Raw genomic sequence first — 14,052 nt, 5'->3', positions numbered from 1 at the left:
ACAACATTTACCATCAGTGGCCACTCTGAATATTAAAACTGAAGAAACGGTGCTACTAAACTTTCTTTGAAGCACAAGCTAACAATATTAGATTAAACAAAATGATAAGAGAGAGCTGTCTTTTCCTGGCCTGTTGCTTCTACCACAGATGGATTTAACTGCAACAGTTTGGAAGATCTGTCAAGTTAGAGCAGGATCTCGATTTAAACGCAGAAGCTGTAGTCACTTTCAAATTGATTGCTGCATTTTGTGTTCTCATTTTTTATCCTACTTGATCATCCAAATGAAAGCACACTCAGTTGAGGAAGCTTCCTAATTATGCCACAGAGCAATAACAACATTCTAAGCTTAAAATGACCCAAAAAATGTTCTCAAAAACATGCTGAAGTCAAACTCACCATTACTGCATTAATATTGTTTAGTAACTACTTGAAAGTGCTACTGATTAACTAATGTTTCTAGTAGGTTAAACTAAACAAGGGTGAAAAATATAATCTTTAAGTTAAGGCTCTTGCTAACTGCAGACAACTCCACTGAATTTTTAAGTCTCTTTCTACATGACTGCAAGAAAGTTGCTTAATCTTACAAGGCCTCCATTCTGGCCTCTTCTCAAGCACAGATTATAAAAGCACCCTTGGAAATCCTTACACATGTGGTGTCATTATCCATTTTGAAAACTTTCAGTATTTAAATGAACAGGTTGCTTAATATAGCAATCTCTAATTAGTATGTTGCATAATTCTGCTGATGCTTTGAGGCAAAAATTGTCATTCATGAAGGATCAAATAGCCCTGTAATATTTCTGTCTCTCTGCCAGACCCTCTTTACTCTCTCAGAGGAATATCCATCTGTCCAGCACACATACCTGTTTAAAAGACAATAAAAAACTCTTAGTTCATATCTACTTATCTACTAATGCTTAGCTCTACACTATTTCTTTGGCAAAAATTTCTTCCTTTGGAGCCCATCAACGGTAGTCCTTAATCAGCCCAAGGTATCACAAAGAATATTCTCTTCATTGGGTCTGGTTATTTTCCCTGCAGTACTAAAGGCACAGAATATGGAGAAAAGAGTTGTTTTGCATGATCTTAGAGTTACGAGCACAGCTTTGCACCTAGTATGTGTTAGCATAAGTGAAAGTCAAAGAGAATATGAAAAGTCAGAATGGAGGCATACACTGAAAAGCAGCACCATGCCTACAACAACAGATCATAAGCTGGGCTGGATGACAGTAGATGCTGTTGCTGCTAAGTCGTGTGACTGGGAGCATGCACTGTTCTGAGAAGATTTAACTCCACCCAGTAAATCCCACCCTGACGGGTGAAACTACAATTCCTCCAGTTAAATCAAAGATGAAAAATCCAATTCACTTAATTGTGATTGGAACGTCACACCCTCTCTTCCATCACACTAAACTGCAATAAGCGCCCTGACAGCACTCAATAAAATGTGTTTACTTTAGAGCAAACTATTTTCAGAGACTTCTAGACATGCTGATGGTAATCACAGTAACACAGTAACCATTGCATTCTTCTCTGGTAAGAGACATCATAGGGACAGCTAGAGATGTACCAGTAATATAAAGCCATTTCTAGCAAAAAAGGTACTCTTCAAAATTACATCAGTCCCTTCCCCTAACCCCCTTTTAAATCATTGTCTTTAAGGGACCAACCTTCCTAACTGTAATGTCACTACATCTAGAAGATGGTGGCTACTAACCTGCAAAGCATAAATTATATGTTTGTCCCAGAGCTCTTCTTGAAGCATGTTGCCAAGACCTGTTTTCGGAAAGTTATCTATAACACACCACTAAAATGTTCCAAAGGCTGAATATGAACAAGACTACAAAACAGTGAAGCACCACACATGGCCAAATGGCTAAAGCAGTAATCTGGGATGCAGACAGCAATGCATAGTCTTCCAAACATGCCACTGACAGGTCTGCCACTTCTTACGTACAAGGCATGAACTATAGACTGTGCCAGTTCTACATGTGTGTGCTGACCTGAGCTCTACGTTCTCACCCAGAGGGGATGTGATCCATCCCACCCCCACTGTTCCACAGTGGAGTCAAGATGGAGCCAGTACATGTCCAGCAATGCACTTTCTTCACAGATTTTAACTGCCTAGCCAAAGTGGTTTTTGTAGGAAAGCTCCGCTTCTCATTCTAGTGCAAATGTCAGTACACAAATGTATGTAAACCACTGACACCTGAAGTCCGAACTTCCCATAATACTTAGTAAGACCTTTGGCCCAAAGAAAGTCAATTATACGTATCTCCTTCAAAGCAGCATAGCATAGAAGCCCCAATTGTTCACCCCAAAACTACTCCTTTAGTTTGGAAAATTCTGACTAATTTTTTTTTTTTTAATTTGAATGAGAACAGAGTGGAGGAACAGCACTCGTTGAGCTCCCACTAGTCTCAGCTGTAAGCTGTGGATTAACAGCTTCTCATAGTCTGCTCATAGTGCATAAGAGATCAGCTCTGGCCTGGTGGTTTGACTCTCCTCTAACACCAGGGTGGGAAGGTGATGGGCCATGAAAGGTTTTCAACCTGGATGCAAGAGATACAAGACGGATGACCAAATGAGCAAATTAGGAAACAGTTTGGCTCAAACTCAAGCTAGTTATGATTCACAAACTTATTTACAGAGAGGCAATACATACTAATTAACCACAGAAAAAGAAAGAGATTGAAGAAACATGAATTCTTTTTGCAGGGAAAAAATGTGCACTGCCAAAGCTCGAATCAGAAAACTGCCTGCTGTTGACACAACCTGCCTTTCAATTTAGGAAGTATTTTAATTACCTAAGTATTCAAATTATGGTTGGATTGCTTAAGACATTTCGCAGTAGCAAAAACTGTATCTATGCTCTCAGCAAATAATCACTAATGTGGTATCAGCTCCCTCCATTCCAAATTGGCTTATGCCACTGAATCAAGTGATGTGTAGGTTAGAGAACATTTCAGGTTTCATGCCTTGTGAGTAGAAAACTACTATGCAATCAATGCCACTGCACTTTTGAAAAATATTATTTATGCCACCTAACTATTAATGTATAGACAGAGTGCAATCATACAGTATCAGGAGAGAGGCTGTCTTCTAGCACTCCTGGAGTATTTGCTCATGCACTTATGAAAATTTTATATGCAAGTTGAGCTTTACAGGTTCAACCACACTGCAGCCACTGAGCTAGAACAACTGTGTTGTCTCATATAACGTCTTTCATTTTATCAGAAGACTCAGAAGAGTTCACATGAAATCAGTGGTTTTAAGTAGTCCAGGCAGCAACCTGACATAAATCAAGGGAAAGGCTTTGGGATTAGCCAGTTCTGTGTGTGCTACTGATTAAAAACACAGAAAACTCCCCTCGAGCCACTTTTCCAGCTTAGAAACTTAGGATATTATTCTCTGGTCCACTGTTAAGGTGGCCCTGTATGCTCATTAAATGGAGAAAACAGTACATAAGCAATATATCATCTCTTACTTCAACATGTCATTACTGCACTCCATGATTTACCATATACATGGGAATTACAGTGTTCACAAAATAAACATTTCTAGAACTGTCATTCATGCCTTAATAGTCCATGTGATTTCATTTTCTTACAAGGCTGCTTCTTTCTGTTGCCTCTCCTCCTCCTGCCTACCCAAAATGAAAACAATACTAACAACTGTTTGAAAGTGTAAATGAATGCTATGGATTTCATTATAATAAATGAGTGTGTTTTAAATTACATCAGCTTAGTTCTCTGAAGAGAGAAAACAAGTATTTTGAGAAGCTGCCTGTAGCAAATGGACACGCTTCCCACATTCACCTGTAGATGGCATTCATCCCATAGCTGTATGTGGCTCTTATGAGGATCCTCTTTACATTTGCAAGGATAGTCATGAACTCCTTCCTGCTGACTGGAACATCAGTGCCATGCATAGAGAAAGATTCTGGTTTCAGCACAATTTCTTCAGTGTACTCTTCAGAAGGCTGCAGGTGAATGCCCTCTTTTGGAGTGCTGATTCTCAAGTCACCTCCCTAGACAGAGCCATGAGAAAGAGACATTTAAATATGAAAAAAGTCAGGAAGAAAGCTCTATCTGTAGCCAGTTGGGGTACAGGATTTATTGAATAATATATTTTACAAGAATAATAAATATCAGGAATAACATTCACCTTTTATAACCTTGAAATGGGCTTGCCTGTAAAGTTGAAATCACTGCAAAAGGAAGTTTAGGTTATTCAGCTAAAATCTAGTGTCACAGCTTTGCATAGGCAAAAGCAAACTCATACAATGACGAGCTGCGCAATAACAGGTCTGCTGAAAGAATGTGAAAGTGTTACCTCAACCGACCAATTACTTTATTTCTTCCTTCTTCCTGATGAACAGGGAGAATATAGTTTTGTAAGCTATTGCAATATTGCCAGAGGCTCCTTGAGATACTGAAGATTTTAGTTCTCTGAAGTGTGTCCATTTTCTGATACTATAAATTAGCTGAAAGTACGTGCACCCTGCTGTTCTGTGTCCTCAGCCACCAGGCTTCACACTGAACATCTGAAGAAGTAGGCAATTTTCTTCCTTTTCTTTTTTTGGTGGCTGAAAATACAACCACTTTACCTCTATGATGACATCAGATTGAACCATCAATTGAACTGTCTCTCCTTCCTCTGTGAAGTCATAGGAGACTGTAAATTTCAGATGTCCTCCAGCAGCTGCTACCTGGGGAGAAAAAAGACAGAAAAAATGCAATTAAATGAAAGAAAACAGGCCTCAACCATTTGGTGGCAGTTTTCTCCAGCGTCAGTATTTCCCAGAAATAGACTTCTAGTGTTGTAAAACCATATGCAGATACCTGGGGATTACAGCTCCCTTACAGACCCTTTCCTTCTTGCTCAACCATCTAGAAATCACACTTAGTCATTTTTCTTCTATGCCTGTCGAAGGCTGCAAATTCCTTAAACACACGGACTAACAAAGTAATCAGAAACAGATCTGAAATCTATGCAAACTTCCACTTGATACTGACATCAGGTTTTCAGCATATTTCAGTTTATGGTCCTCATTTAGGCTGGGCCTCTACGTCAGCAGCCTTAGCAACCTTTAGAAGATTCAATAACTTCAGTTTTGTTGATGGGGCAAACTACCAAAAAAGAAAAAAGCCCAGCGATGCTTTCCTTAGAATGAACTGAAACCTAAAATAAAGTAAGAATTTTCCCTCATGGAGTCAAATACATTTACTTTAAAAGAATGCTCAAGCCCTTTCTCTCAGTTTGACTCAGCCTTCAGTGTGAGAAGTCAATAACTCATGTCATGCCAATATATTTTTTCTATGCTCTTTTAGCCCCCTCAAACCATGGCATTGACACTAGCTTTTCCATGAAAAAATGGAAAACGTAGATCAGTTTTAGGATGCAAATCAAAAGCTGCAGACTTGAATGACAGAGTTCAGTACAAAACCAGTGCTTTTTGTTAATTGTTTGGAAGCAGCATAAGTAAATCAGAGATTGCAAGAGCTACATTTTGGTTTTTAAATGCATCTGCCTCCTACTTCAGTGGTGAGCCTTCTCTCAGAGACTATTAAAATCACAGGGATCCTTCTGCCCTTCCAGTGCATACTGCTGACCACAGAGCAAACTCATGAGTCTTCTACAAAGAATAATCTGGTTATTCTCAAGGACATAACGTGCTATCTCTTGTTCATCATACTAGATGGTTTTGCACACAGTAACAGAAAGCAGTGAAAGTCATCAACTTCATTATTTTACGATGCATCTAATTTAAGGGGAGAAAAAAAGTCCCAGTATTTAAGGCATGGAAATCAACTGATTTTTAATTATCCACAAAGGTATAAAAATCCATAAACTGCATCTGAGGCTGTACAGCTAATTGCTAGGTTAAAGTCAGAAAATTCACTCCAATTTGTAACCCAAAGCTTGGATCATAGAATCATAGGATCATAGAATCATAGAATATGTCAAGTTGGAAGGGACCCATAAGGATCATCGAGTCCAACTCCCCGTTCCTTGCAGGACTACCTAAAACTAAACCATATGACTAAGAGCATCGTCCAGACGCTCCTTGAACTCTGACGGGCTTGGTGCCATGACCACTTCCCTGGCGAGCCTGTTCCAGTGACCAACCACCGTCTCAGTGAAGAATCTTTTCCTAATGTCCAATCTGAACTTCCCTGATGCAGCTTCATTCCATTTCCTCGTGTCCTATCACTGGTCAGCAGAGAGAGGAGATCAGCTTCCCCTCCACTGCCCACCTTGAGGAAGTTGTAGACTGCAATGAGGTCACCCCTCAGCCTTCTCTTCTCCAAGCTGAACAAACCAAGTGACCTCAGCCACTCCTCGCAAGTCTTGCCCTCAATAACTTTCATTATCTTGGTCACCCTTGTCTGGACACACTCTAATAATCTGATGTCCTTATATTGAGGCGCCCAAAACTGCACACAGTACTCGAGGTGGGGCTGCACCGGTGCAGTGCAGAGTGGGACAATCACCTCCCTTGACCGGCTCGCTATGCTGTCCTGCACCCCAGGACAGGGTTGGCCCTTTTGGCTGACAGGGCACACTGTTGAGTTATATTCAACTTGCCATCAACCCAAACTCCCAGATCTCTTTCCTCCGGGCTGCTCTCCAGCCTCTCATCCCCCAGTTTGTATGTATAAGCAGGATTACCCTGTCCCAGGTGCAGAATCCGGTACTTGCTCTTGTTAAATTTCACACGGTTGGTGACTGCCCAGCTCTCTAGTCTATCCAGATCTCTCTGTAAGGCCTCTCTACCCTCGAGGAGTCCACAGCTCCTCCTAGTTTAGTATCATCGGCAAACATAGGCATTGGATGTTTATCTACATAGTATCTGAACCTGTTAGGACCAATGCAACTACATTCAGCCTTGACTGCAACAACATGAAAAGACTTTTTTTCCTTAGACACACCGTTTACAGCTTTTTTGTTTTGCCTGTGGTCAAAGCTAAACAATGGTTTATAACTGTAAAAGGAATGTAGAAAATTTAGGTATCTGAAATGCTGCAAGAAGTACCCAGAATTGCTTTCAGCTTTAGACAAGAATTTTAAAAGAGTAACTCTTGCAGAATTTTATCATTTCTGTTTCAAGTTCAGACTAACTACAAGGATTCAATAAAGTGAAAATAATGAGAAGACAAACATTGTGTGGTTTCAGGCAACCCATAAAAAATATGTACCAAGACAAGTTTTACTTTTTCCCAACTACGTAACCTTTACCTTAGTAAATGAAAATCCAACATGGCAAATTGATAGGTCATACAGAAAAAAAAAAAAAAGAAAAGAAAGGTTCTGATTTAAAAGAAATGCAGATAGAAAAGCAGTCAACAATGCAAACTTTGACCAAAAATCTGTTAAAAAGAGTAGATAAACACAGTAGTTTAGAGAAAGCAACTAGAATGGATTAGGACCTTCTAAAATATAACCAGCAGGAAACACTAGAGGAAAGGTGTGGGTTTGACTAGTCCAGAAAAGAGAACACCAAGAGGGAATAGGAAAATAGTTTACCAAAACATAAAAGACTGGGAAAATGAAATGGCCATTTTTATTTTCCTGTGGCAACTGCAGGGAATGCATGAAGAAGATTCAGCTTGAGCATACAGAAAGCTTTCTCACTGTAAGGATGGTCAAAACAGTATCAAGCTACTTGAAAATGCTATTGAATTCCTTCATTAAAAGTTTAACAGTAGTTCAAACATGTCAGAGACACTCTAGGTATGATGCCTAAGAGTTGGAATATGACTAAGAAGTCTCTTGAGGTCTCTGCTAGCCACAGCAGTCTGAGTTTCACAGCTGCAACTGGCAAGATTTGCATATCACAAACAGGATCCCACATTGAAGTCAAGGTCCCAAAATGGCACTTATCGGAGAGAGTACCTGGTAGTTCAGAATATATATTTACCTTGTGTGCCGTATAATACCAATGTAGATTAGAAAAAAGCCCAAACGTACATAAAACAGAAAGTACTACTTCCTTCTGCCATTGTTAATAAAGATAATTTCCTTCCTCTGTACATTTAAAGTACAAGTTCACTCACAGGCAAAAGAATTCAGAGGTCAATCCATGTGCTCCATGAACAATTATGTCTCATCTAGTGCAAAAAATACTTTTCACTGAATTTTGAATACAAGGGCGATACAGAAGTTGGGCACCTGTGAGATCCCTTCTTTTTGACGTGGTTCTCTGAATCACCCGAAGATTCAGAGTTCTGCCTCAAGGATTGTTATCCAAGGCCATATCAACACCAAGGAGAACAAAGCATAAAAGTTTGTCTTGCTGTATTGTTGAGACAAGAATAGCTGCCTAAAAACGTCAAGGAAGTTCCACAGAATTTCCTTTATCTCTCCCACCTGTTTTTAGATTAATACATCAAATATTTCTTCCCAGCTAAGGAGGCAGAATTTCCGTGTTCCAGAAAAGTCACAGACTCCCCAAGAAATACAAGTATAGGAGAGAGAAATCACAGCTATCTTAATTCTAATCCACCAAGTTTCTGGCAGATAGTTAATTTTTTTGGTTGTTCACGGTTAACTGTACTTCTACTATTATGTTACACGTTGTTGAAAGATATAACCGGAGAGCAGACAAAACTGGTTATGACATCCTAACAGTTGCATTCTGGGTCAGCCAAAACCCTCTGAAACAGGAGAGACAGCTCCTTTCCTGTGAACAAAAGGCCACGCTCAACAGGAAGAAAGCCGGAGGGTAGGAGGAAGCACTCAGTACTACCTTGTGTAAAGCATGCTTTGATGTTATGCCTGTCACACTAAAATCAATTCTAAATCAAGACAAGTGATAGTAAACCACAAATATTTACAGCACTGAAAACAAACAGCATTGCTACAAATATTTGCAAAGCCACAGATGAGGAAAGCTTGCATCTCTTTATATGGAAATCAAATTCTAGAAGTCTTTCTCTTCCTCCACTTAGTCAGTCTGCTGCCAATGCTTTTCTGAGGCAAGTTGTTGGGATCTCTCCTAATGCCATTGGAGAATACCTCTTTCTTATACAGCTTTTATAACCCATCTTACTGAATCATTTGGTGATTCACACTTTCTCTCTCCAGTGCCTCTTGTAACTCTGCCTGTAAAGTTTCAGCACTTACTTCACTACACTAGAGGCTGCCTCATTTCTTCTGAACAACATCTGCCAAATGTAACTTCAGAAGATCAGCAGCTACCTCTGCTAAACAGGGTGCTGTTCACAATCCCTTATCCCATTAGGCAGTAAAATGCTCTTCTGTCAGCTAGGAAGAGACTCAGTTTGTGATTAAAGCATCTAAATACATTTGCACGTTTGTGGATTAGACGATCGTGATCTTGTTGAGTGGAAGCCAGATGCAATATACTGGGGCATCTGATATGGCACTATGTGGCTATGTGTAGACAACTGAAAGAAGTCCTTTGTATAGTCAAAGGAATCTAGAAAGTGGCTGGTCTATGGCTTCCCCACCGATGGACAACTTTCAAGTCACTTCACTTTGTAATTATATTTAAAAAATAACTTGGAAGAAATAAAATACATTTCACAAATGAATAAAGTATTACACAGTAAGTGTATTATTGAAATAAAACACATGCACCTTGCTCATATGTTTAGTAGTAAATCTGTATCAGAATGGATTTAGCTCAGAGAGGCTTTGATCTCAGGCCTAATCCAAGAGAACATGACACCTTCGAAAGCAAAAATATATTACTGCATTAAACTAGATTTAGACCAATACTCATACAACACCAGACTTTAGAAATGAGCAAAATAAAAGGCATCAACAAATATCAAGAAGTTGGACAATCTTTTCCCTCTTCACTGTTAGTGGTTCTAGCAGAAATATAGTGACTGACATGTTGTATTAGAGAGGCAAGCATTACAGAGAGAGTTAATATTTTTATTAGACCAATATAGCTGCAATACAGCTATAGAAAGGTGACATGTTTTGGAAACATGAACCCTGCTTACTATTACATTATTGTATACATAGACATACAATTGGAACTATATCAAGTGAACAAATGCTACCAGAAAAATAAAAAAAAAAAAGAAAAAAAAGGCTTACAAACATGAATGGACAGAACATTTCAGTGGAGAAAGCTAATACACATACCGCTGAATACAAAACCAAGGAGGAGTCTCACAGCAAGCTGCTGATAGTAACTCAAGCTTCTAAGAGATAATAATGTCCTCTTATTCCAGAAGACATCCCCAAAACAAAAAAAATTCCCATTTGTTTCCTGATGTGCCTGTGAACTTTCTTTCGCTTGCTGTCATGATTGTAAGAAATTTTGTAAGACAGATGCTCACTCTGTCTTCCAGTGGCTCTGTCATATTCCTGGTGGCAATATCTACCACTAGATACAGTGCTTGAAGGTAATGAAATCATATTCTATACAGTTTAACATTCCCTGCTAGCCTTCTTGAATTTCCATGAAATAGAGCCGCAATAAAATGTTGAAGTTTATTTGGACTCTTTCACCTTCACGAACTCTCTAGGTACACGTTTATTTTATGACACACATTTCAGCAAATATAGAGATATCTGCCACCAGAACATCAGCACTATCTATGTGAAGGAAATCCTTTAAAAAAAATAAGATTGCTCCTAGTTTATTAGTGGTGACCAGTTTAGTCCATAATTGATTGGCACCTATGCAGTTGTGATGCGATTTGACAAGGCGCCGAACAGACAATGTACCATCTTAATCAATGGCTTAAGTGTATATGTGTTCTTCTAGCCAGCCCACTCAATGCGGACAAAGGGCTGCTTTTCCTAACTTAATTTACTTATGTTTAAGGAAATATCCCATTGTTAATACAGCTCCCATCTGGATTATTATCTTCTTTACAAAAAAGTACCGGCTGTAAATTTGTGATATTTAATTGGGTTTTGCTGATCTAGTCTTCATGCTGGTCATAGAGTGAGGGAAGGCAGGGACTAAAAAAGAATTCTGATAGAACCATCACCAAGAAAACATCAAATTTTTATTCATTTAGTAATAGCGCTCAGTAAAGATTGCATGTTTTAGTTCTACTCAAGATCCAATTAGAGATTAAATAGACTTTCCTCTCTTAGACAGACTTGAATTCAGATAGGATATAAAAGCTCTTCTGAGGCATTATAGTAGTATTTCAGATAAAGCAGGGAGCAGAATAATCATGTTCCATGTGAATGACAGTATAAACCTGGCTAGCTTTAAAAAAATGACAGAGTTCTCTTCATAGAGAAGTTAATTTTTTCCCCTGAAATAGGCTCTTTCCCCCAACTCTCTACCACCTAGAGTTCCCCCAACTCTATCCCAGCTAGTTCAGAATCCTACAGTTTCACTGCTTAAGTACACTCAAAATTCTTCTATAAAATTGTATAAATTGATGGTACATTCTACTAAATTCACTTATTCAGAATATTGCTCCAGAGAAGTTAATGGAACAAGGAGGGAATAAGCTTATATAAAGTAAAGTAAAGTAGCCTGACTACTATATTGCTTGGTTCAGTTGCTTTCCTTGTTTTTCTACAACACTGAACCACTCAAAGGGGAAACTGAGCATTTCAAACCATTCACTGTCACCTCTAGTTTCTTGAAACAGACCACTCCAATAACCAAGTCACACTATAAGAAGATTTCCAAGTCATTCTTTTCCGGAATCTTATCAAGAATGTTATGATACAGCCTCTTTAATTTTTAGTATTTCCTCTGCTGAGCCTATGTAAAGGCAGAGTTGAGTCAAAGATAAAGGAGTTTTATCCAGTGTAGGCACTCATTTGATCACAGAATGTTGTCCCATGTCTAAGCTATATGCTAAGAAATCAAAGAGCAAGATATAAAGCATACCAGTGAGAAAACATTTATTTGCTCTATCTTGAACAACCTTTAAGGAAAACTCAAAAAAATTCTTAAAAACTCATTGTGTAAGACGTCTTCCTTCATACATTGGCTAATGGAAAAATACATTCACAATAAATCTGAAAATTTTAAAGTTTTGCAGCAATGAAGAGAACTGTCAAATCTTTGGCCTTCATTTTTTGCCCCTAAGTGAAAGTTTTCTGATTAAGAGACACATAACACCTGTCCACAGAGCAAGCACAACTGAAAAGTAGCAAGCAAAATTGTACTTCATATATACTTCATATATGTACTTCTGCCAAATTGTACTTCATATATACCTTGACCATGTCTCTTTCATATATTTTATATCAATATTTGAGTATTTGGAATCCCTTCCAGAACACACGTTAGTCTCAGCTATAGCAAAGTCTTTCTGTACACTGCATCTGATTACTAGGCAGTAGAAAGAATATCCTGGCACCTATCACAGAAATACCATGCTGTGATAGACTCAAATAGACTCAAACACAATGGAATCGTGAGTGAAGAAAGACTATCAAAAGAGGAAGGCAGCATATTCCAATAAGTATCTCCTTAATCATCCCTTCCAAGTATCCCTTTGTTTTGCTAGAATACCAGTAAATCAAGTGTAATCGGACAATCTAAAGCTTTTTGATTTTTGGTCCTGCTGCCTTTTCTTTCTTGCTCCAGAAGATGCAAGGCATAAGTTTTGTAAAGTGGTTGGTAACTCTTGCCATCCTGAGCATGACAATCTGACACTTATTTTCAGGCCCTTCATGTTTAAAACAGTTTGTCATATGCAATGTAGACCAATTAAAGCCTTACACAATTCTTTTAATTCAATGTATCTGCTATAATAAGAAACGTTTAAATGGAAAATATTAAAGAATTCAATAAGAAGCTTCTTATTTGTGGATTTTCTAAATTATACCCATAAACTCAGCCCACTCTCACTGTTACTGAGATACTGTATTAACATTACCATTTTATAACCCTGGTTCTCTTCCTCCTTGGATGAACTAAACTGCATTATTTGGAAGCAAAGAAAAATTAGATGTCTAAATAAAATGCAACAATTCATTGTGTTTAATACATAATATTGAAACATTCAGTGATATCATGGAACTCTAAAAGGAAAAATGGAATAAATCTCAGTTCCTAAGGAAGATGGGAACTGAACAACCTCAGCTCTCCTGTGAGCCCTGTGCTGCCACTCCTACTTACGTTGAGTAGTTGCTCTTTCTGAACTTAGCACTGAAAAAATTAATGGAATCAGTGACTGATTAAAAAATTTGCACAATAAGATTATATGCTGTTTCCTGAAATATGCTTATGAATGTAGACATTTACTCTACAAATTCTCAAATCTCTACCATCATTCCCAGCTGTCATTTCCTCTCAATGGAGAAGAGAAACAGAATTGTCCAGCCAACCATTCTTGAAGTCTAAAATCCACTTTGCTAATGCCAAGCCTTTACAAAATTTAGAATATACGATTACTTTTTTACAGTTACTTAACCACAGTAACCATAGCACATAACCTTAGTATGGTTACTCACTTTCTTCTTCCTCCTTTACTTTCTGCATGATCAAAGTCCTGTGCTGTCCCAACCACTGTTCCCCAAGCTGCTGTAACTAGATCAAGGATTCAAGAATATAAAGTAGGATATATATTCTTCAGTAGTGATGTGGTAACTGTAATTCATGTAGTTACTTCCCATGACTATTACTGTGGTGGCAAGTAAATCTCAGTCTTTGGAAGCGTCCCAGTCTGGCAAAAATATGCCAGAAGCTCTGACACTGTAGCATAATATGTCAGGCACTCGTCATAGAGGGAAATTTTAAAAAATTAACCTCATACGTCATCAAAATTGCAGACATTTTTCCCTGACTGAATACAGTTAAACTGCAGAGGAGAAAACAAAATAGCTAACACAAACTCACCAGCTGCTGACGAGATTTTTGCAACAGCTGCTCTGATCTTTATAAGCACCAATTTAGCAGGGCCAGAGTGGCTGAAGGGTATAGGTCTGGATAAAAATACCGCTTTTTCTTTAACTGTGAAGATTTTTCAGACTACCAGTGATATTGAAATCAAACTCACTATTTGAGCATCAACTCTGAGACATGTTTCTAAATAACAAATCCTCATCAAACGTTTCTAAATAAAAACTGTTTACTGCTGGT

At 38.4% G+C, this 14,052-nt stretch overlaps 1 protein-coding gene across 1 annotated transcript in view; it reads right to left on the bottom strand.

The window, feature by feature from the left end:
* The window catches only part of LAMA2 (laminin subunit alpha 2), a 388,353-nt gene that overhangs the window by 170,558 nt on the left and 203,743 nt on the right, over positions 1–14,052 (bottom strand). The window contains exons 13-14 of the mRNA XM_075497163.1: positions 4,612–4,713; positions 3,821–4,032 (exon numbers count right to left, since the gene is read on the bottom strand). Coding sequence (XP_075353278.1) covers positions 3,821–4,032; positions 4,612–4,713 — 314 coding nt within the window. The remainder of the gene's footprint in view (positions 1–3,820; positions 4,033–4,611; positions 4,714–14,052) is intronic.

This window comes from Mycteria americana, chromosome 3 (genome assembly GCF_035582795.1).
Source record: "Mycteria americana isolate JAX WOST 10 ecotype Jacksonville Zoo and Gardens chromosome 3, USCA_MyAme_1.0, whole genome shotgun sequence".
NCBI lineage: Eukaryota > Metazoa > Chordata > Aves > Ciconiiformes > Ciconiidae > Mycteria > Mycteria americana.
Note: the sequence above shows the minus strand (reverse complement) of the source record. Positions and strands in the feature narration are given on the sequence as shown.